The sequence below is a fragment of the Rhinolophus sinicus genome, chromosome 11, assembly GCF_057876585.1.
Source record: "Rhinolophus sinicus isolate RSI-liver-muscle chromosome 11, RSI-T2T, whole genome shotgun sequence".
Classification (NCBI taxonomy): Eukaryota; Metazoa; Chordata; class Mammalia; order Chiroptera; family Rhinolophidae; genus Rhinolophus; species Rhinolophus sinicus.
Genome location: NC_142511.1, coordinates 12385299 through 12407777, shown reverse-complemented (window position 1 = coordinate 12407777; position 22479 = coordinate 12385299). Strand labels below are relative to the sequence as shown.

The 22479-nt window shown below is 42.7% G+C and overlaps 1 protein-coding gene across 1 annotated transcript in view; it reads left to right on the top strand.

The window, feature by feature from the left end:
• The first annotated feature begins 10979 nt into the window (after positions 1-10979).
• NMNAT2 (nicotinamide nucleotide adenylyltransferase 2) overlaps positions 10980-22479 on the top strand; it is a 109781-nt gene continuing 98281 nt past the window's right edge. The window contains exon 1 of the mRNA XM_019737988.3: positions 10980-11216. Within this exon, the coding sequence (XP_019593547.1) occupies positions 11132-11216 (85 nt within the window). The 5' untranslated portion in view covers positions 10980-11131. The remainder of the gene's footprint in view (positions 11217-22479) is intronic.

Below are 22479 nucleotides of genomic sequence, written 5' to 3'. Positions count from 1 at the left end.
TCACCACTGAAGGCGAGGGAGGCCTCAGCAGAAGTGGGCAGGTGAGGGAGGAAACAGAGCAAAGGTGTCGGTGATCACAGGCAGTGCTTGCTGCTTTACCTACCCCATAGGGCACTGGAATCCCAACTGGTGGGACTCTGCCTGGCAGTCGCTTCTGGAGAGGTTGGTGGGCTCAGCCGTTAGCTGGAAACGTCACTGGGCTGCAAAGCAGGCTGGCACAGCAGGCTTTCTGTCCTCGTGAGGGCTAGTCATCGTGTTTGAGAGCCCGAAGACCCTCCCTCACTTACTTCATAGCCTGTAATTGACAGAGGAAGGTGTGTACCACCCTCCACAAATCTTCCTTCCAAAAGACCGCTCAGGGCCTTGCGATAGGAGTGGGCCCCCGACTCCAACAGCCAGGGTTCGGTTCCTGCTCTGCCATGTGTCATAGCTGAATGATCTTGGGAAAGTCATTTGACTCCCTGAGCCTTTTCTCATTTGGAAAATTGTGATAACAATCCCTGCCAAGCTTCAATCCCACTCCACACACCCAGATTAAGAATAAAAAGTCAAAAAGAAAATAGAAAAAAACCCTGACATTGAAGCTCACCTGACAGTTCCCCTTTCCTTCCTTCTTCTCTTAAAAATGTATTTCCTGCACTGATATGGAGAGTGAGAAGAGCTTCTATCCAGAGGGATGACAGGAGAAAAACGTGTGCCCTTTGCAGGCAGGTGGGTGTGTGCACAAGTCTAGTACAACATGAATCAAAAGCAGCCATAAAGTTGAGTCATATAATGCACGCTCCCCACCTTTACAAGAGATAACCTCAGAACTTCTAGAACTTGGGACCTCTACGTGCATCTTTTCCCCTTCAGCTCAAATAGCTACTCGGCTACCTGTCAGCTTTAAAACAGAGGGCGTGTTCCCCAACTTGATTGTGGTCATCATTTTACGATGTATTTGTATATCAAATCATGTTGTACACCTTAGATATAGATAATTTTACTTACTGTGTTTCAATAAGGCTGGGGGAAAAGCCTGAGAGTGAATATTTATGGACTTGCAACGTTCTGTAGTGTCCCCTATACTTCTCTTTCTAGAATCCATCTACCAGTAATTTTTAAAATTCTACACAGACCGCATTTTCCTGGAAATGTCACTTTGCTGGAAACGACAGAGCCACAGACAGCAGCTTTCAGTTCTCAGACCTGCCTCTCCTTTGAGTCCCCTTTCGGTCCTCCTTCCGGACAAAGAGTTGCAGGCAGGTGAGCTACCCTCTTCTTTCTTCTTGCACAGTCTTTTCTACCCTGGACAGCTTGAAGCCCAGCTAACCCTAGAGGGACTGTCACCTGTATTTGCTGGACAGGGGCTAATCTGGGGCAAATACCACCCGACCTGGCAAAAGTAGGGGAAGCTCTATAGTTTCCCTAAGTGTTTCCTCCTCCCCACAATTCAGGGCCAGATGCATCTGTGTTTATCACGGAGCCAGTCACCCAAGGGACAGAGGTGGGCCTTCCTTTCACCTGATACTGAAGTGTCCTCCAGGCAGAGGAAATACACAGTAGAGACAACACCTTTGCTTCCCCAGGGGGCCTGCTTACTCATCTTTCCCTCTCTCCGGCCACTTCTGAGCAGCTGTTTGTGTATCACATGGCCTGGGTGGAGACAGCAGGAGCCCTTGCCTCTCTGCTCCTTAAAATCGGGTTTCCTGAGATGATAGGAACTGAGAGCTTAGAGGGGGCTGTGTGGAAGGTGGACATGAGCACCGGGGGCCTCTGCACAGAAGGCGTCCCTTTCACCAGAAGTCACAACCGGAACACGCACAGGGTGTCCTGTCTTTAACGTGACCTTAGAGCCAAAACCAAGTCTCTCACTTGGCCCCAGTGCCTTTCTCTATGATGAATAATAAGAACTGAGCCAGACTTTTAAGGGCAAGCATGACTTTACTACAGTATGAAAGCATCAAGCCAAGATTATTTCCAAAATGCCAAGTGGTACCCACCCCGTGTGGAGACGGGACCCACTGTGCTCCTCAGCTGGACTGTCAAGCCACACAGGTCCTGCCTCTCAGGGTTCGTGGCTGAGGAAAAACAAAGAAAAGCACATCCTCCTCCTGAGAAAGGCACGACTCTTTATGCCTGGGCCCTACAGCCTTTGTGTTCAGATTTAAAATAGCATGCCTATCATCCTTGCCGGTCTGAATTCTTCAGTTATCCCTTCTGTAAGTCAAAGTAATTTCTATAGCCAGCAGCCTGGAACAAGACACTGGCATTTGGAATCAAGGTTCTGATCCAACCGCTTACTAGCTGCAAGCTTGAGGAAGTCACTTAAATGTCCTGGGCCTTGTTTTCTCCCCTCATGAAAAATCCTCAACGGCCTGGAGATGCTTAGCTCCAGAGTCATTTATTAAGGATCAAATCGAATAACATATGTGACAGCACTGTGGGCTTTCAGTGGCTGTGCTCATGCAAATAATTATTGGATCAAGTTAATAATAATAATAGTAACTTACTATTAATTCCAACTCTGCTCTGCTGTTCCTTTGTAGGACCATAGGGTTCTCTGCTCACCTTTCTCTCTCTCTTTTCCTGGTAATCATCTATCATTTTGCTGGATTCATCCTTCCCATCATCTCCCTTCCCCAGCTCATGAAACACACACAACCTATAATTCTTTCTATAATTATGCTAATTCCTGTCAATCAGTTTCTTATTCACTGCATATTTACATGACCAAAATAACTGCATTTACATATAATTTGCTCTTGCCCGAATAAAAAGTGGGTGCAGCCAGATACAGCATTTAGGGAGGTGTGTCAGTTAGGTTTCAATTCAGGAAACAGAAACAATTCTAGGTATTTCAAGCAGAAAGGGAATAAAAACGAGGAATGAAATGCTTAGAAAATTCACTGGAAGAGCTAAAGCAACTAACTGAAGTGAGGGGCCACCAGTGGCCTCCAGAGCAGAGTCGAAGGACACACCAGGACAGCTGTAGTCCGGAGGTCAACTGCCAAACTGCCTCTCAACACCCATGACTTTGGTACCTAGAGTTTGGGGACTACTGAAATGTGGGGTCTGGCTTCAGACACACATCAATAGTGTTGCTTAGCAACACGAACAATAGCAAAATAGCTTTCACCTCATTTCTGCCTTCCAAATCTCACACCAGAGCATCGCCCTGGTAGAATTTAATTAGTATCCAGAAATCTAGCTGCAAGGGAATCTGATCAATGTAATTTCTAACTTTCCAGGCCCTAATGTACAGGAACATACACAGCGGGCTTCTGGAATGGATGCCCGCTTCCCCTGACAATAACATGCTCAAGGGAATGACTTCACTCTTTACAGAATGAACAACACCGCCATGATCTGAAAGAGAGCTGGAGAGGAGAGGGAAAGAAAAGGTGCACAGATCTTAGAGTTGTAGGCTTTACAAATAGCCGTTAGGATTTATCTGGGGCAGTCCTTTTCTTAGTTTTTAAGACATCTAACTCAGGATAGGAATAAAAGATTATATAGAGAGAGTGGAGCCAGTCATAAACAAAAATGAGCCTGCCTCTATTAAACCAATAGATTTTAATCGTTGCTACGTGCCAGACTGAGATAAACACTGGGGATATAGCAGTGAATAAGATACAAGCTGTTCCCGCTCTCCTGGAGGTTTTGGGAGGGGAGGGTATTAGAGGTGTCTGGTTCACTTCCCGGGTTCAAAGCCTGCCTCCACCACTTATTCGCTATGTGGCTTGAAAAAGTTTTTTAACTTTTCTAAGTCTCAGTTTCCTCAACTGTAAGCTGGATATAATGAAAGAACCTACTTCATTATGATGTAATAAAAATTAAATGCGATGGTATATGTAGAGTGCTAAGCACATGGCCTGGTAGATGGCAGGGTCCGAGTAAGAGTTGGTGAAGGGTATAAGCAAATCAAAAGGCACTTATAACACAGGACACTGTGATAATGCTATGATACAAGAAACGCAGCACATATGAGGAGAGGTGTGAACTCAGACACTGGGGGCTCACAGAAGGCTCAGGAAGTAAATTAAGTAAATTCTGGGTTGGCTTTTGCTGGGTAGGAAAGAGCATGTCCCATCTGATGACTAAAAGAAGTTAGTATGGCTGGAGTAAAGGGAGTAGGGTGAGGGTGGGAAGCAATCAGGAACCAGATCATGAGGGGACTTGTAAGACTTTTTTTTTTTTTTTTTAATATTTTATTGTGGAAGAGGAACAGGACTTTATTGGGGAACAGTGTGTACTTCCAGGACTTTTTTCCAAGTCAAGTTGTTGTCTTTTCAATCTTAGTTGTGGAGGGTGCTGTTCAGCTTCAAGTTGTTGTCCTTTCAGTCTTAGTTGTGGAGGGTGCAGCTCAGCCCCAGGTCCAGTTGCCATTGCTAGTTGCAGGGGGCGCAGCCCACCATCCCTTGCGGGACTCAAGGAATTGAACTGGCAACCTTGTGGTTGAGAGCCCACTGGCCCGTGTGGGAATTGAACTGGTGGCCTTTGGAGTTAGGAGCATGGAGCTCTAACCACCTGAGCCACCAGGCCAGCCCAAAAGATTTTTTTTAAGAATTTGAATTTTATTCTGAGAGCACTGGGAAGCCATTGAAGGATTCAAAGCTGGAATGATACTATCTGATTTATATTTTAGGGGGAAAAAATCCCTTTGGCTGGAATATGGAAAATTCTCAATAATTAAAGATGGAGAAAAAGGTGACCTGGACTTGGGGAGTAGCAGAAGAATAAAGAAAAATGGAACAATTCCAGAGATATTTGGGAAATAATTGGCTGAAAAATAAGGTATCCCTTTTTTTTAAAAAAAAAATATATATATATATATCATCTTTCTTCCTTTGTCTGTCTTCATTCATTTCTTTTTTCACTATAATTAGAAAACAAATATCCTTTAACAAATGTATCTTCGTAGGTTAACAAATCAGTGCTATAATGGTGGCCTCTAGAAGCATATGCCTAATGTTAATTATTTAACATAGTGGAGATATTAATATTGCAATTTAGGGCCATGTGGAAAAAAAGATAGAGCAGTGGCTATATTTGGCTTTTGCTTTGGTGGGCCTAAAATCCCGCATTGTAGTTTAGGGGTCACCATTGGTTCCCTTGTTAGAATAATCTTTTGATCTGAGCTCCTTCTCTAAGAGCCATCTTAGGGGTAATGAAAAGCACCATGCCACCACATGATTACCATTCCACTTCTGATTCCTGGGCCTGTTTCTCATAATGTTCACTTTTCGGGTGTGTTTGGGCTATTAGAAGAGGGACAGTTCTCCCTTACAACCCAACTGAAGAGGTGGGCAGAGGCAGACCTATTTTTTTTGGCCCCTGGTGAGTGAACCAAGATAGTCACATGGCTCAGCTGAGTTAATAGACTCCTCTGTCTACAGTTTGTACCCAGACAGAGAAACTGAGATCAGTGGATGTTAGGTACTGGAGGACAGGTACAGAGGGTGCCCAAAATATGTATACACCTTTTTAAGAAAGGAAAAAATCTGTACTAAAATTGTCATACTCCGTATATACCGATAACAAAAGGTGAATACAAGTCACGTGCATACATTTTTTTGGCACCCCCGGTATAGTCTGTGCCATGATTTGGGCCATGAAAGTCCAAATCATTCTTATGGAGCAGGAACCAAGAACCTTTCAGAGAAGCTGGTATACAGAGAGAAGGGTGCTGCCGTTGCATGGCCCAGACAGTAGATCACATGGAGGGAGGAGAAATATTGGGAGGGAGAGGGGTGTGGAGAGAGGGAGAGAGGACAGAGGATGTGGATGGGTACATGACCAGTGCAGGACGAAGCAGTCTTCCTTGAGACTTCTACTGTCATTCCTGGGCAAGACGTGCCCTCTTTCAGTGGGATTATGATCTGTAAGGAGAGTGTCATTTGAGGGACTGCCAGCAGCCACTTTGCTTTGATGTAGAGAACACCCATCTAAAAATAAGGCAATCACAAAGGAAACTAAACAGAGACCAGGAGAGAAAGAAATGGGGTCTTGATATCATTTGAACTCTTGGAATACAGTTGTGCCTAAAGCTAGATCTACCCTTAGGACTTCTGAAAAACAACAATAACAAATACACACACACACACACACGCGCGCGCGCACACACACACACACACACACACACACACACACATTTTCCCCCTATATATAATGATGTTTTGACGCCTTAAAAAAAATTTTCTGGCTGGGGAGAGACTGCCCTCCTGGGGCCAGCCATTTCTTAGAGCTAGCAAAAAGCCTAGCAAGTGGCATACCCTTGATATGCAAATAAATCCAGGGGCAGACCTCCTCTATCTGGCCCATAAACTCTGGTAGGCATTATTCCTCTGCCCTAATCATCCAAGGGCCAGGTCCCAGACAATTAAGGACCAACCTTATAGCCCAAGGCCTCCAAAATTATTCAGATTAGCCAATCTTAACCTGTTTACCCGATCCTGCGTTGCCTTTGCAGTGGAAGCCAGGTAAATGCCGTGTCCTAAGCTCTCCCTTCACTCCAGTCTTCTGCCTCCTGACCACCCTGGTGCTCTTTCACATTGCCCTGCATGAAGTGGCATGCCTCCCATCTCTAGGACCTGTGAGGACGATAAACTGTGTCTTCCTGAGCCTCTGCTGGGTCTCCTCTTGAGGCCCCACCTGCTGACCATCTCATAAAAGAACACAAAACAACTTGCCAATCACATAGACCAGTCAGTTCTCTCTCTGGCTTACGCTAGTTTAAGCGTCTGCTATGGATTTCTGAAATAGTTCTGAATAATACAAGCGACTTATAAAATCTAAAAATGTACAGCTACCAACCTTGAGCCAACCTTGACTCCAGCTGAGCTAATAGACTCCTCTCTCTACAGTTTGTAGCCAGACAGCAACAGAATGAATATGGGTTGTAAAGAGAACCTAGCAGGACCAACCAGTGCAAATTATTCTTATATTAATACCTCCATTTCCTCTGAAATTAGTTATGACTGGCAAGTTTTTAGAGTAGCTCAGCTGTACCCCTGTTATTTTCTACGTTTCATAAATTTGGGGAGTCAGGGCATTAAAATTCTAGGTTAGATTTGACTTAATCAAATTGGGAGGTATTGACGTAATGAAAAAAAAATTGTATTTTAAGTTCCCTATCCTTTATTTAATACTCCCTTGAGCCAAATATGTTTTCCATTTGGGTGACAGAGATAGTCTCTGTCAGAGGAAGGAGGCAGAGATATGCTCAGGTGTCATTTCAGGGAATAGTTTTGCTTGTTATCGGTTATAATTCTAAGTCTGTTAGAACTGATTTTTCTCCTCTTTCTGCTCTTTGGAAAATGTGATAAGTAATGAGCCCTTCGGTCTCAAGATGAAGGTAATGATTGGTACACACCCACCCCGCCAACATCCGAAAGAAGCCAGGAGGAATAAAGCAGCACATATCTGCGTTAGCTGAAGAAAGTTGTTATTTTTAATGGTATACAGTGCTTCTTGGTTATAAAGATCTGTGTCCTGTTTTCCTTTCACTGTGGTGCCAGCCATATTGCCATGTTTATAACTGATAACCAGGTTTTAAATTTGGAAAACATCTTTCATTTGTGAAATGAGACTTGAATAATTCGAGAAATTATAAATCTCAGAGAGATTTGGGGCATTTAGAGCTGAAGGAAGGAAGACCAGGACCTAGGGACATTTTTCACTCTGTAGATGTAAAAATATTTATTTGTGGGAAGAGGAGGAGAGTAATGCCAATCATTTTAGCTGTATCCCTAAAGATGTGTGTCTTGAAAAGAAGTGGAGAAAGCAGAAGAGAAAGAACTAGGCAAACATAGAGAACTGCAGTGAATCCCAAAGAGTCATGGTTTTCTCAAAATAATATTTTTACCAAGAGAACATAACATACTCAATATCTGACTTAATCCCAGGAACTAAGGGAACTACATCTATGTTTGTACCTTTTTGCTCTTCCTATAAACGATGATCCTTAATATTTTTTTGGAACCCTGCTTTATAAACATGGAATAGTTTCACCCTGATTCGTGATGCAAATAGATGATTAATCTGGACTAGGTAAATAGGGAGATAGGTGAGCATACATACCCACTACTGCTAGACTTTACATGTGCACATTTCAAATCAGACCCAGTGGACACTTAAGCCCGCCCATCAGAACAGTTCTGGGGTAAATGGTTTGCTTGGAGCGTGTAGAAACTGAACTGGCTGGAGCAGATTGCAAGATTTAGACTGTGGAAGAACAACTCTGGTTCCGTTTCAGCCTAAACCAATTACCCAGCTGTTGGAAAGTTGAAATATTGGACCAAATTATATTACCTAAGTTAAAATAAGCACTCCTGAGAATAGCTCACTATATATTTTAGGGTAAATGTATTACGCAAGACTTGACAGTCCTATTCCTATGTCTTGTGAATCAGGCTTAGAATCCCAACCAAAAATAAATTTCTTGTTAGTATGTTTTTGGCTATTGTTTTCATTTGTTAACATATATGCTATGGGCAGATCCCAAAGCCATTATTTGCTAAGATTGGAACTTCCAGAAACATTCTTGACAAAGTCATCAATAGAACCATCTAAACACTTAAAAAACAAACAAACGTGTTTTGTATGTAACAACCGTGGAGTTTGACCTAAAGCTGACAACATGTGTTAAAAAAAAAGTCATTTACTCACAGATGATCTGATTCGATCCATATAGCACACCTATAAGTACATAGGCCACATAATATAATATCTCCAGTTGGCAACATAAAGGCTTAGCAATAAGTGACTTGCCCAAAGCCATACAATTAGCAAGCAACACATTCCTTCACTTCCTTCTGCTCTGTTCAGATATCTTCTTATCAGAGGGGCCGTCCTTGAGCACTTTAAATAAAGGAGGATTTCTCTTTCCTTTCTCACCCTGCTTTCTGTCTCATTATGGTTATCTATTACCGTTAGGTTTATTCATTTTCTTTCACGGCCTGTTTTGTTTTCTCCTTTACCATATGAGCTGTATTAAAGCAGGGATTTCGTTTTATGCATAGCCCCTAAATTAAGTGCCTAGCACATGACAGGCCTCAATAAATACTTATTGCTTAACTATAATTATGTTAATTGCGTAGCTAGGTCAGGTTTTCATACCCAAGTCAGCCTCCCTTCAATCTCTGGCTCTTTCTACCCCATTCATCTGCATCCCATGTCAAAGAAGATGCAAACCCATTATCAATATACATCAATTCTTGGAACTCTTGTATTTAAACTAGAAATTTTAGAGTTGATTTGTTAGTCATCCTCATTTAACAAATATTTACTGCACACCTACTATATGCTCTTGGATAAGAAGCAATGACGAACCCACTAATATAGGGTAGCAATTTACCCAAGAATCTTGAAGTCCAGGAAATTTGTACTTGTGGATCTCTATGTTCAGAATTATTATGTCCACCTAAAACTAATGCAACATTATATGTCAATTAAAACGCAATTTTTTAAAAGGCCATTGAAAACAAAAAGAATTATTAGGTCTTTCTAGTGTGTCAGAATAGAACACTTGGTCGTCCCTGAAATGGTCATTCCTCCCCATCTTGCTTAATCTCAGTCCACTCATTTGCTTAAGTTAAATTTCTAGACATTTCCCTAGGTTTCTATTTTCCCCATCCACCAAATCCAGTCCATCTGCAAAGACCGCAAACTCTATTTACAAAGCTTATTCTGAGACTATGGGCTTCTCATCAACTTCACCACTGGAAATTCTAGTCCAAGGAGCGCTCCACTTACCTTGGCTACCTGCACAATTTCCTCCATGCTTTCTTTGCCTTCCCATTTTCCACCTAGCAGCCAGATAAGTGTAAATTACTTAGCATTCCCCTGCTTAAAAACTTCAGTGAATCCCTTTTTTATTCCTCTCTAAATTATTCCACTTAGAAAACATCCAAACCCTACCCCAGCCTATGAGCACCACTTGATTCAATCCTGATCACAGGTCCAATCTTCTCTCTTCGGATTTCCCCCTTTATTCATATACTCTACTCACACTGGCCTTCTTTCGTTTCTATGAGTACAATAAACCCTTCCCTGTCCCAAAATATTTGTACTAGCAACTCCTTGCTGTTTCCGTCTCAGTTTAAATTTTACCTCCCCAGAGAGGCCTTCTCTAACTATGTGATTTAAAGTGGTTCCCTTCCCTCTGCTCATCCTTTATGTCAGAGAGTAAACTGCATTTAAGTATTATGCTTTGCACAACTGCCATCTAATATTTGGGTTCTGTTTGTTTGTTGTCTGTCTCCTTCCGGTAGAATGTAAACTCACTGAAGACAGGACTTTGCTTTCTCAGCGGGTTTATAACAGAGTCTAACATGGTAAGCACTCAAGAAACACTCGAATGGGCAAATCTTTGTCTCGCCTTTGATAGCTTATGGAAGATCACAATCGTTTTCTAATGCAGTTTTAGTAAGGGTCCCGTCCATGTTCTCCCAGTCTGATAGCATTGCTTTGGTCCTCAAAAAGGACCAATATTAATACACCAGGGGAAGGATGGAGGTTTCCTTTGTTTCTTGGCAACCACTAGGTCAAGAGCTGGACTCAGTTCAGTAGTTCAATGTCATCAGATAAGGGGGAAAAAGAAAGAAATGAATACTCCTGTAATGAACAATTGTCATTTCTCACTTAATCTGAGGAAGAGAGGAAAAAAACAGGTCCTAAGACCAAACACTCCTGGAGTTGGAAATGTTAGAGAAAGTAGATGTGGACGGAAAAAAAAATGTTAGAATGAGGGTGGAAAACTAAATCAGAAAGAGGTAAGCGACAGAGCTCACATCATTCTGTAAGTGCTCATGGTTCTCGACTTGGGTACCACGTTTTGTCTTGTAGAAAAACTAAGAACGAGAGCGTGATGGGTGAGATGAAGGAAGGGTGGGGGACGAGGATGAGAGAGGAAAAAGAAGCTAGAAAGAAAAGAGAAGGACCGAGCCGAGCACTACAAAAGCAGCCTGGGATCTTGCCGGAGCTCCAAGCGTTAAGGGGAGGCGGGGAGTGACGCGCTTTGCGTCTGGAGCGGCTTCTTGGAGTCCACAGCGCTCTCAGCCCAGGAGGCTCGCCTTCCTTTCTCTCTCAGACATACCAGAAACAAAAAGAGGGGCGATCCCTGCACCCGCGCGAGGGACCCACCCGCACAATGACCGAGACCACCAAGACCCACGTTATCTTGCTTGCCTGCGGCAGCTTCAATCCTATCACCAAAGGGCACATTCAGATGTTCGGTGAGTCCTCCCGCCCACCCTCGGAGCTGCTTCCGCCTCTGTCCTTTCCCCGGCACCTGTGTTTTCCAGGGCGATTGAACTGGAAGGCTTGTGGCCCATAGGAAGGGGGCTCTGCCTGATCCCGCTGGTGGGAGGTCAGCCCCTCTATCCCGGGCTCCCGGGAGAGGACGCAGATTGCGCTTTCGAGGCGTCAGTTGCTCGGGCCAGACCCGGCTCGCTGGGGGCCAAGACGTGGGGGAGGGGCAGGGCGGGAGGTGAATGTTGGTTTAGGCTGGGTGGGAGGTCGAGGTTCGAGAACTGGGGTGCGGCTGTGCGGTGCTGTGGCTACTTGGCTGATGAGGATCGGGATGGGGCAGAGGTTGGGGCGCAGAGAAGGGAGAGGAGGGGGTTGGAGATAACGTGCTGTTTGTTTAGGATGGGCGGAAAGCTCGAAGGAGTTAAATGATGTATATGCATCGGAGACACAAACACACACACACACAAACACACCAGTTACTGGGCTGGAGCTTCAAGGAGATTAATTTAGAATTTGGCGGATGGTTGGGGCCGCCAAGGGGCGAAATGTTTGAAGGTGGTGGCCCGTGTTTTGCCCACGGGAGGTGGATGGCTAAATGAATGGGGTGGGGGTGGGGGGTGGTTAGCCGGCTGGGGCTTGGCTGCCGGAACCTGCTGCCCCGGAAAGGGAGGGGGAGGGGCGACCGCTGCGGGTGGCCCTCCGCGAGCCGCTGTTGTTGGACGCCGCTGTTGTTGGACGGGGACCCAAGTTGGCTAGGCTCTACCCTGGGCGATGGTACCCGGGAGGCTTGCGGCGGTCCAGTGTCTGTATGAGTGTGCGTGTGCGCGCTCGCGCGTGCGCGCGATTTGGGGCGGTGGGAAAGCGCATCATCCAGCCGTTTGTTTCTTGGAGGCTTTAGGGTTTGGAGAGAGGGAGCGAGAGGGGACACCTGGCTGCTGGTTTGGGGTGAGCAGAGGCAAGGGAAAGGTGATCCGTAGCAGTCGGATATCTTGGGCCACTGCCGGGTAAACGACGCGGCTTTGCTGTTGCTCCGGTAGGACCCAGAGTCGCGGGGGCGTGCGCGTTTAGATCCTGAGGGAGGGACGCGGAGGTCACTTTGGAAGCAGGATTGAGGAGAGGTTAGAAGTTGGGGGTGCTTTTTTCAGGCACCGAGGGAAACGAGAAGAGGCAAGCGAACGGCCTGGGGATGGATGAGGTACGGTGGGAGGCCCTGACCCCGCAGGCCCGCAAGTCGCTATCCAGAGGCGGCGGTGCTGAAACGCAGTGTGTGCCGAAGCTGGCCGCAGGCACACGTGTTTATCCAGAGCCTGAGGATTGCTGAGCCCTCCCATGGCTCTTTAACGAAAGCCACATCATATGGGCAAAGACTGGGAGAGGTATTTTATACTAAAAATAATCCTCTTTTAAGCCTACAAGGTGCGTTGAACTGGGCCCGTTTGTTAAAAAAACCTCATGAAAAGAATATAGGATTACTTTGGGCAGAGGGCCGATCAGGTAGGCACAATCATAGTATCCAAGGAGGGAGACTGAGAGGTAGCCATCCCTCCCTTGCCATCCCTTTAGCTTTTAAAGGTGTTTTATTAGGAGCTAATGCCAATTTACCTATTAAATAAAGACCTTTTATGAAGCATCATGGTAGAGCATCTCATCAGTCTTCTAAGGGAATATCCGTGCCTTGGAAACACTGCTTTCACTTTCTTTTGATTCTGGTGTCTTCAGCCATGTCCTTTTCCTCTCTGTCCATCTTTCCTCCAGATATTTTATGTTGATGCACTGTATTCCTTTCAGTTGCCCAGGCGGGGATGGACTTTCCTCTGGAACTCCTTGGCTCTAGGATTCTTGAGTGAGCCAGCAGGCACTCCTCTTTTCTTCCTGGGGCTAAAGATATAGTTAATTCTGCTTGCTTTGGATTGAATTGCAAGAGAAACAGCTTTAGACTGAGAACCAAGTATTCTGCCTTGCAGCTGAACAGAGTTTGGTAACAGTGCAAAAGGCTTTTGTTAAGTCCATGCCCACCTGCCAATTCTCCATGAGTTTAGAGGCTAGACTGTGAAAATAGGCATGGATTACAGCAGGAGGTTTTAGACATAGAGTAGGTGAAAAGAGACTTTTGACTATAGTGACTTTTGACTAATCGTCCCTACAGTAATGACTGTTTTCTTATTGTTGGAACTGAGGAAGAACAGAGAATATCTGTCAATAAAGGCTTTGGCGTGTCCGTTTGTCACCTGTAATCCACAGGACATGAGAAGATATGGTATACTCACTGTGGCTTTCAGGTGCTTATACCCTAATGAAGGATTTAGCACACATATATGTGAAAAGGAAATAAGAACACAAAATACACATTAAACAATTTTTTTTTGTAGAATATCTAATAGGAATCTTTGCGCTCATGATAAATATTATAATTTATTTTTGTAGTTTCTGGTTTATAAAGCCTTCTCATATATATCATGTCACATTCCTAATAACAAGCTTACAAGAAAGGCATCATTATCTCCATTTTAAAAATGGGAAACTGATGTTCAGAGCCTAAGGGACTTTCTTAAGTGGCTTAAATGACATGGAGAGTGGGTGGCAGACTTGGGACGTGAACTCCATATTCCTGATTCCACTTGTAGAGACCTTTGCCCTGTACCAAAGGCAGGAACCAGCGCTCACTGATCTTCTAACTGCATAATTCCACGAACTTTATTTCCTTCAAACATATACCAACACAGATTAGAAGTAAATTGGCCATCAACTAAATGAGATTCCTAAATATGCATTTCCTTAAGAGCTCTTTCCCATCTGTAAGAAACCAGTTATCTATGAGTTATTTTCTTCTTTTAAATGGCTTTTAACATTTTCTCCCTTGCAATACAGAAATAATTAATGCAATAAAGTTGTAGACCTTTCTTTAAGGCATCTGAAATTTGTAATAGAAAAAAAAATTGTAAAGACCTAAACAGAACTTTGAAGTTTCAGACACTTTTAGTATTGAAACCCAGTTGCTTACCAAAGAAAAAAGAGAAAGACTATAAACAAAAAGAGAGGTGGCATGCAGAACTAAAAACTCACTATCTCTGTAAAATAGTACTGATACAGTTCTCAATATTTGTAAATTATTTTAAAATGAGCTTTTCCCTTTACTCTGAAAGGGAAGTTGATATTATTCCTATTTGTAGTTATAGAAACATATAGGAAAACACAATGTTTGTGTAGAGATATTCAACACCTATATACTTAACTGTAAAATGTTTTCAGGGATTAATCTAAGGTCTTGGCAAAGTAAACCCATAAACTAGCAATGTTTTATTTCATGGGCCTTCACATAAGAAGATTATGTGATGGTAGAAGTTGTTTTTTCTAACATGTGTTTTTATTAAGTATGTAGAGATTATATTTCAGTATAACTATTTGTATTTATATTGCTATATTTGTCAATAAATCTGCCACTGGGAAATAAGATAGCAAGTTAAATAGAAAAGCAAGAAAGGACTGATCAGGTTAGTTTTGCCATGAAAAAAAAATGAATTGAGGGACTTGATCAGAGCAGAAATGTATCCTGTTTTTCAATGATTGCAAAATAACTAGATTTTCCAGTTTTTCTATTTCAAAATATTTTTGCTTTGAACAGTTGAATCTTTTGAAAAGAGACATAATCTGATTCTGTTCCTCTTTAAGGGTAATGAAGAGTGTTCTCTCTCCTTGCTGTGGAATTGGAAATGTAGCCCCGATTGCTACAACTAGAAATCAGCAGAAAAATGAATTTGAGTTGCTACAAATAGAGAGAGAACTGTCAGAAATCGAGGAACTTTAATATGCTTGAAATGCCTGTTAAAAAAGCATGTCTTTGCTCCATAATAGTTGTTAAATAAATAAATATATAGAATCTTGTCCAGGTAGAGGAATCGACCATGTACAGGCCTGGGGTGGTGAGACGGAGCCAGGACATACTAGAACTAAGGAAATTTCAGGATTGTTCAAGGAGGAAGGGAATGAGCGAGAAAACTAGAGAGGTGGGTGGAAATCTGACCAACTATGAAGGCTTGTAAGTCATGCTAAAGAATTTAGCTTTTATCAAAATTAGATAGATAATCTCTCCATCTCCTGTTAGGCAATAGTTGTGAAAGTAGTCGATACATGAAAGAGAATGAAAACCCAATTTTGAAAGTGTTTCTTTAAAAATATTCAAGTCTAGATTTTATGATATCACTAAAATATTCAAGTCTAAATTTTATGGTGCTCTTGGCTGCCAATACAGTGTTCTGTATATAGTGGTTGCTTAATCAATACTTAATGGTACTGTGAAATATATACTTTCTAGTAGAATTCTCATTCATTTTGAAAGAGTTTTCAAATCATCCTGAATTGCTCAAAAAGATCCTAAGGGCACAAAGGAATGTATTAAATATTTTTTTCAACACTATTTTTAAAAATAAAACAAACAAACAATACTCAACACACAAAATTTTGGTAAAACAAAGACATTTAAAATAATTCTTTAGGATTTGATGTAACAGACTAAGAGGTGGGACGTAGGAATTTATTTTATAGAGAATTGCATAACTTCATATATTCATATATTCTGTATCGCAATATATGTAAATGCAGCGTCAGTTTACAAGGATGGAAGTTTTCCATTGCCAGCAGTTTTCCAGTTATAATCATTCAATTGCATGGAATGCCTTTGCTGTTTTAGGATACAGTTTGGCAGATAGCCTCAGAAACATTTTAGCCCAAAAAGGTCTTAAGTGGCTTACATGGTGTGACTAAGGCCATCGTCCTGGTATTGGGCTCCCTCCTCCTTTTGTGTTGTACAATATCTCCTTGATCTGTGAACTCTGCAGCAAAGGCAAATGCTATAAACCAGGGGTGTCCAAACTTCTTTCAACGTTTTTCACCAAGGGCCATATGCGGTAAAATACACAAACAGCTGGGCCACTCATTCGAGGTCAAGTACGTATTGCCTCACCTGGTTTATTTAAGTAAACTAAATATATTTTTGGAATTTGCTGCGGGCCAATTAACAATGGATCATGGACCACAGTTGGCCCGCGGGCCACAGTTTGGACATCCCTGCTACAAACACTACCAGCACCATCCTCTTCCCCATTATCCTTTTAATAATGAAGCTAACTTTATTTGAGCTTCTTTAAACTACTACCACTAAACTGTTTTCCATGAAATTGATTGCAAAATTGTCTTTAGATCTGGACAAGTGAGCAAACCAGGAAAATTCTTGTAATTCTGGGGAGACGGGGGTAAGGGGAGGAGGTAGAAAAGGAGCAAGACTCAGAGGCTAACCCTTTTCTCCTGCATCATCTTGCCTCCACATGGTAGCCATGCTGCCACACCTGGACCTCATTTAATATTTGTCAGACAGAAGGAGGATCGTTTTGCAACTTTGCCCTAGATAAGAGTAAATACAGTGTTTCTCTTGTTCCAGTCTCTTAGGTCAAAAACCTTGGGCTAATGCGTGATCTTTTTTTTTTTCTGTGCACATCCCATCTATGTCAGCAGATATTTTCGGACCTCTCTATCTTCAAAATATAACTGGGACCAACCACTTTTCTTCATCGACAACCCTGGTGTGAGCCATTGGTGTCTTTCACCCGAATTATTGCAATAGCCTCTTAACGGATCTCCTCGCTTCTACCGTTGGCCCCAGTACTCAATCCTCAACAAAACAGCCAAAAACAATCCTTTTAAAATGGAAGCCAGACCTACGTCAGATCGTTTTGCAACTTTGCTCAAAATCCTCCAATTGCTCTCTAACTTATTCAGAGTCATTATAATGACCTACAAGGCCTCCTCGATCTGCCATCTTTCCCCCTCAGCTCCCTCCATATCCAAACACATCTCATTCTTAGCCAACCTCAATGACCTCCTTGCTTTGGTCTTAGAATCTTTGTACTAAATGCTCCCTCTGCCGGGAATGCCCTTCCCCTGTATGACCCCATGTCCACTTCACTCTCTTTCTCAAAGTCTTTGCCTAAATCTAACTTTCTCATTGTCCACTTAGTAGGTTCTATTCCCCAATCACATAATTTTAAATCATAACTCAAACACCCATTTCCCCTTGTCCTGCTCTACTTACATCTTTCTCCCTACCTCTTATCACCTTTTAACAAAGCTTATTATTTCCTTATTTGTCATGTTTATTGTTTAATTGTGTGTCTCCCCAGCTGGAATGTGAGCTCTTCAGGGGCAGGGATCTTCAGTTACTCTGCTCACTAATGTATCTCTCAGGCTCCCAGAACAGTGCCTGGCACGTAGTTGGTGCTCAGTAAATGTCTGTTGAATGAGTGAATGAATGAAGTGTTAGAATTAACCTACCACCTTTACCTCAAGTCTGTATTCTTTCTGCAGCAAGAAAGGTAGTCATGAGTGGATTCATGGCCATTGGTTCATTAAACAAATGTTTATGGAGTTGCGCACGTGCTTCAGGTACCATGCTAGGCCCCAGGGATATGAAAATTAAAGACACCGCTTCCCACCCCTCAGGGAGAACATCTTCCAAAGAGGAGATAAACTAGCTAGCAGTGCACCTTGTAAGTGCTGTTAAAGAGGTGAGAATGAGGTAAAGGCAGCCTGGAGGAGGACGCTGTCACTCTAGGCAGGGTGGGAGGCCCATCAGGGCAGGTTTCAGTGAGCGTGAACTTGAAAGTAGAAGCTGCACCGTGGATCCGATGGTCAATGATACCCTAGGCTGAGAGCAGGATGTGTGGAAGGGCCCCAAAGAGTGCAGCACACTAAGGGTTCTCCAAGGAGCTTGCTAGATGACTGGAGTGTGTGTGGGGACAGGGAAGGGCAGGAGCTGAGAGAGCCGGAGCACAGGTAGGGGCAGCGTGGGATTGCCAAATTGTTCAGACTTTCCCAGCACTGTTAGTGAGCCACTGAAGGGCCCTGAGCAGAGAAGCACATTTCAGATATAAGCTTGCCTCCCGAATGGCCATGTTCCCTTTATTGGGGATCTGTGATTTTATTGAAACATTTTAAAGCTATTATTTCTGTGTCACTCTTTGAAATAAGGAGGGCTTTTCCTCCCCTATCCCCCCCCCAATTAATTAACTAATTAATTTATATTTTCTGAAATAGGAACATTGTACACTGTTCAAGCCATAGCTACTGAAGGAATAAATAGGTGAAAAATTATACGCATCCAAACAATCAAACAACCACTTTTCCACTGGGACGTTGCTCTCACTGAGGTACTAAATATACCCCTTCTTTCCTTCAATGGGATGGCCCTTATTGTTCAGGTATTCTCAGATTTGGTAAACTCCATTCACCCTAACTGGATCGTCCATGATTTTGTAGATTTGGAGTCATGTGCCTACTTTCTTATTCCGCCAGCTTCATTGTCTGAGGACTAAAGACCATCGAGATCCTTTCCTTGGACATTTGTTTTCAGCTGTAATCCTTTCAGGAACAAGTATCTTTCTTCTCTTGCTATAAGGCTATGGGTTTCTCTGACTTTGAAATTTATTAATATTATATCATTTTAAAGCCTCAGATAAATGACATTCCAGTGGGGGGTTGGGTTTTCCAATGCTTTATTCTTCAGCATTTTTCTAACCCTTCATCTAGGTACCTACAGAGAGGTAAAATCCTCTTTCCATGGAGCCCTGAGATGAAACTACATCAATGATGGTTCACAGTTCCTTTGAAATATTTATGTGCTGATAAGTATCTCATAGTGTGTGGATCTTCACATGAACTATAAGATCTTTAAAATAAGGCAACATTTTTAAAACTTAGAGACTCTTACCCGTTATAAATTAAAATTAAGAAAGACAATCACATATTGTACATATAAACTTAAGCCATAATTGCTTCATTTGCCATGAACCAATCTTACTAGGCACAATTTAAAAAGTATTTACTTGTTATGCCCCCGAGAATCAAAGTTGATAGATGATGTATGATTTTCTCATGTTGTGAATCGTGTTGATAAAAAGTGGGTAAATATCCCCATTTTTCCTATTGCTTTATTATTTCTCTACATATGGAAATTAATAAACTAAATGGCTGTTGATTTGGGAATAGACTTAGTCCCTTTTAGCCTTTTTTTTCTCATTTGTAAATAGGGTGATTGATTTAACCCAGGGGTCAGCAAACGACAGCCTCATGGCAAAACGTGGCTTGCAAGCTAAGAATGACTTTTACGTCTTTTAATGGTTGAAAAACATGTAAAAGAAGAAGAAATATTTTATGACACATGAAAATTTTATAAAATTCAAATTTCAGTATTCATAAATACAGTTTTATTGGCCCACAGCCACACTCATTCATATGTGTATCATCTGTGGCTATTTTCACATTACGACAGCGGAATTGAGCACTTGCGACAGCAACCATACAGAATGCAGAGCCTAAAATATTTACTATCTGCCCTTTTAGAGAAAAGGTTTGCCTACCCCTGATCTCACCGACATCTCGGGGTTGGAATGGGGAGTGAATCTAAAAGGTTCTAAAAATATAAAGTGCAGTTGAAGTCCATTACCCAGAGGAACTCTTTAATGAACAATTTTTCAGTCTAAACTAAATCTCTAAAAAGACTCATTTAAGCAGCAAATGTAGTTCCAATTTCATAATTGTAATTTGTCTGGCTGAGTAAATGGCCATGTTCACAATGCGGATGATTTTCTGGTGTTTGGTTTACACTGGACATAGATTCGCCCCTCTGGCTAATGTGGGATGTTTTCTTCTCAGAACATCTTTTCCTGAATCACAGCTACCTCCTCCTTTAAATCTAATATTTTACATGCCTTATATTTGAGGATTTTAAAAAAACAATGAACATATCAGTTGTATCAGGCTTTTTACAGTCTGCCCTTGCAATCACATCTCACTTTCCTGCAGCATCTCACCTCCCTCTGAACTCTAATAGCACTTGGTTTGTCCCTCTCTTCTCGCACTTAGCACATTGAGCTGTGGGTTGTAGCTATTATTGTCCACGTTTCACATTCTCTATCAGATGTAGGCCCTTGTCACGGTCACATGGCTTTCTGTACCTTCTAGCGTGCCTGCCTAGCATGGTACTCTAGGCTCATGGAAAATACTATCAATATTTAACGAATGAATTATTGAACTGTTAGGAATATCCAGAATCTCCAAGTTTAGGCAGAACGGGTGATCAGAAATCAGACAAGAATTTGGGAACCAGGAAGTACTAGAAAACAGATTTAAGTGTGACAGAGTCAGAAAACAGGACAAATAGCAGAAACTCAGGAACCTCAAAACTGAGATGATTGTCGCCTTGAGATAAGAAAGCTCATGCGTCCTAGAGTGGAATTCTCTCCCTGAGGACAGCCTTCCTGGATATCCACAGTGGGGACCTGCCTGTCACGTTTGGGAACTAATAAGTCTGTGTCTTGGCAGGAGGGAAAAATGTGGGCTCAAGGTGAATTCTGAAACTGTCCATTGGATGCTTCAGTCAGACGCATGGTACATCTAGGAATGGTTTCTCAGTGAGGATGGCAGAGGAGTTAAGTTTTAGTTTTATTTACAGTTTGAAAAAGGTTTGATGTACATGGCACCTGGCAAAGGGAAGCTTTGTGTATTATTTGCTCTGCTTCAGACAAACAAAAATGAATAAAAAACCTTGCTTTGTTCATTTCTAGTTCTCATCATCAGAAATCACAGGATCTTCATTTAGGGCCTTTTCAAAAAACCATGGAGATGCTCATCCAGTCCTGAAATCCTCTGTAAAACATCACAAGTACTTGTCCAAACTCTGCTTGAGGTCATCCAGGCCCAGGGAGTGCACTCGTTTCCAAAGCAGCCAAATAGCCCTTGGTTCAATTTTGCTTTTTCCCAGATTGTTCCTTCCAGTGGACTGACGTTGGCCTTGACACGACTCCCATGTGTTGGCCTCAGTCCTTTTCCTGGAGATCCGCGGAGCAGGTCTCATCTGTCTTCTGCGTGTGAGACTTTCCAGTAGCTGAAGACAGCTACTCTCTCCTCCTCACCCGTCTTCTCTTGAGGCTTCACAAGCCCCAGTTCCCTCAGCTGGACATCCATTACTGTTTCTACTCTTCCAGATCTCCTGGCTCACCTTCCTTGAACAGCTCTTCTTTGTCTTTATCCCTCCCTAAAGGTTACATCCAGTTCGTGGTCGGCATTCCAATGTGGCCTGCTGTTGGCTGTCTTATGTATTATTGAACTGAGCTTACGGGTCTCTCTTTATTTGTGGCACTGTCTCTCTCTCTTTCTAACTGAATCAGGTAAGACAAGCTGCGGCTACCTGCCTGCTAAAATGTCCCAATATTCTGAATAATCAATCAGTTTGGTAGAAGCTACCAAACTGGTCCTGTTTATTTAAAAATCTGGCTGGTAAAAAAACAAACAAGCAAACAAACAAAAAACTGGTATGTCATCATGATGTGGTATCCTGTGGAGCTTTGCAATTGGAACACATGCTTATGTGAGAGGATGTCAACCACACATGGGGGTGACATGCCGCCTTTAGAATAGGAAAGAACCCTTGCAGGTTCCCAGATAAGGCTGAGATGAGGAGTCTCTGAATTCTTGAATGATCACGTTTCTTGATGTTTCACTGCAGGGACTTTTATTTTTAAATGGATTCTGTTGAGACATCCAAATAACTCTTGTCCATGTTTCCAAGTCCTGGTTTGGGGCCTGATTTCTGAGCTTCCTTCCTCTCTTGTCTTGCTAGCTCCTCCCCTCGTGTTTATGTCATTGGCACCGCCCTCTTCCCAGGACTCCCACCAGAGGGGCTAAAGTGCTCTTGTGCCTGTAATGGTGAATTTGCCCCAACAGAAGTGAGCTGTGTCCCATTTAAATTGGGCAGGCGGAATCTTTTTAAAAAAACCAAATAACAAAAAAGTCATTTTTCTTACAGAAGTTTCCTAACATGCAAAAGTAAGCAGAATGATAGAAGGAACACCAATGTATCTGTCACTCAATCTTGCTTCACTGATACCCCTTCCCACTGCCCCACTCCTGCCCTATATTCTTTTGAAGCAAATCCCAGACATCCTATTGTTTCAAGGTGAGATCCTTTCAGCTAGTACATAATTGCTTCTCTGTCTATATGACTTCCGTTTACAGACTGAATCTTTCTCCTCCCCGTATTACGTTGGTTTGCTTGACAGTATGAGTTGCAGGCCGAGCTGGTATGGGGACAATGTCTTGTTTCCGTCTTTGAATAGACATAATAATGCCTCCACCCCGGTCAATAGCGGGTGACACTAGCGTGGCATTGCCTTTAAAGCGAGGGATTGATGGCCTTTC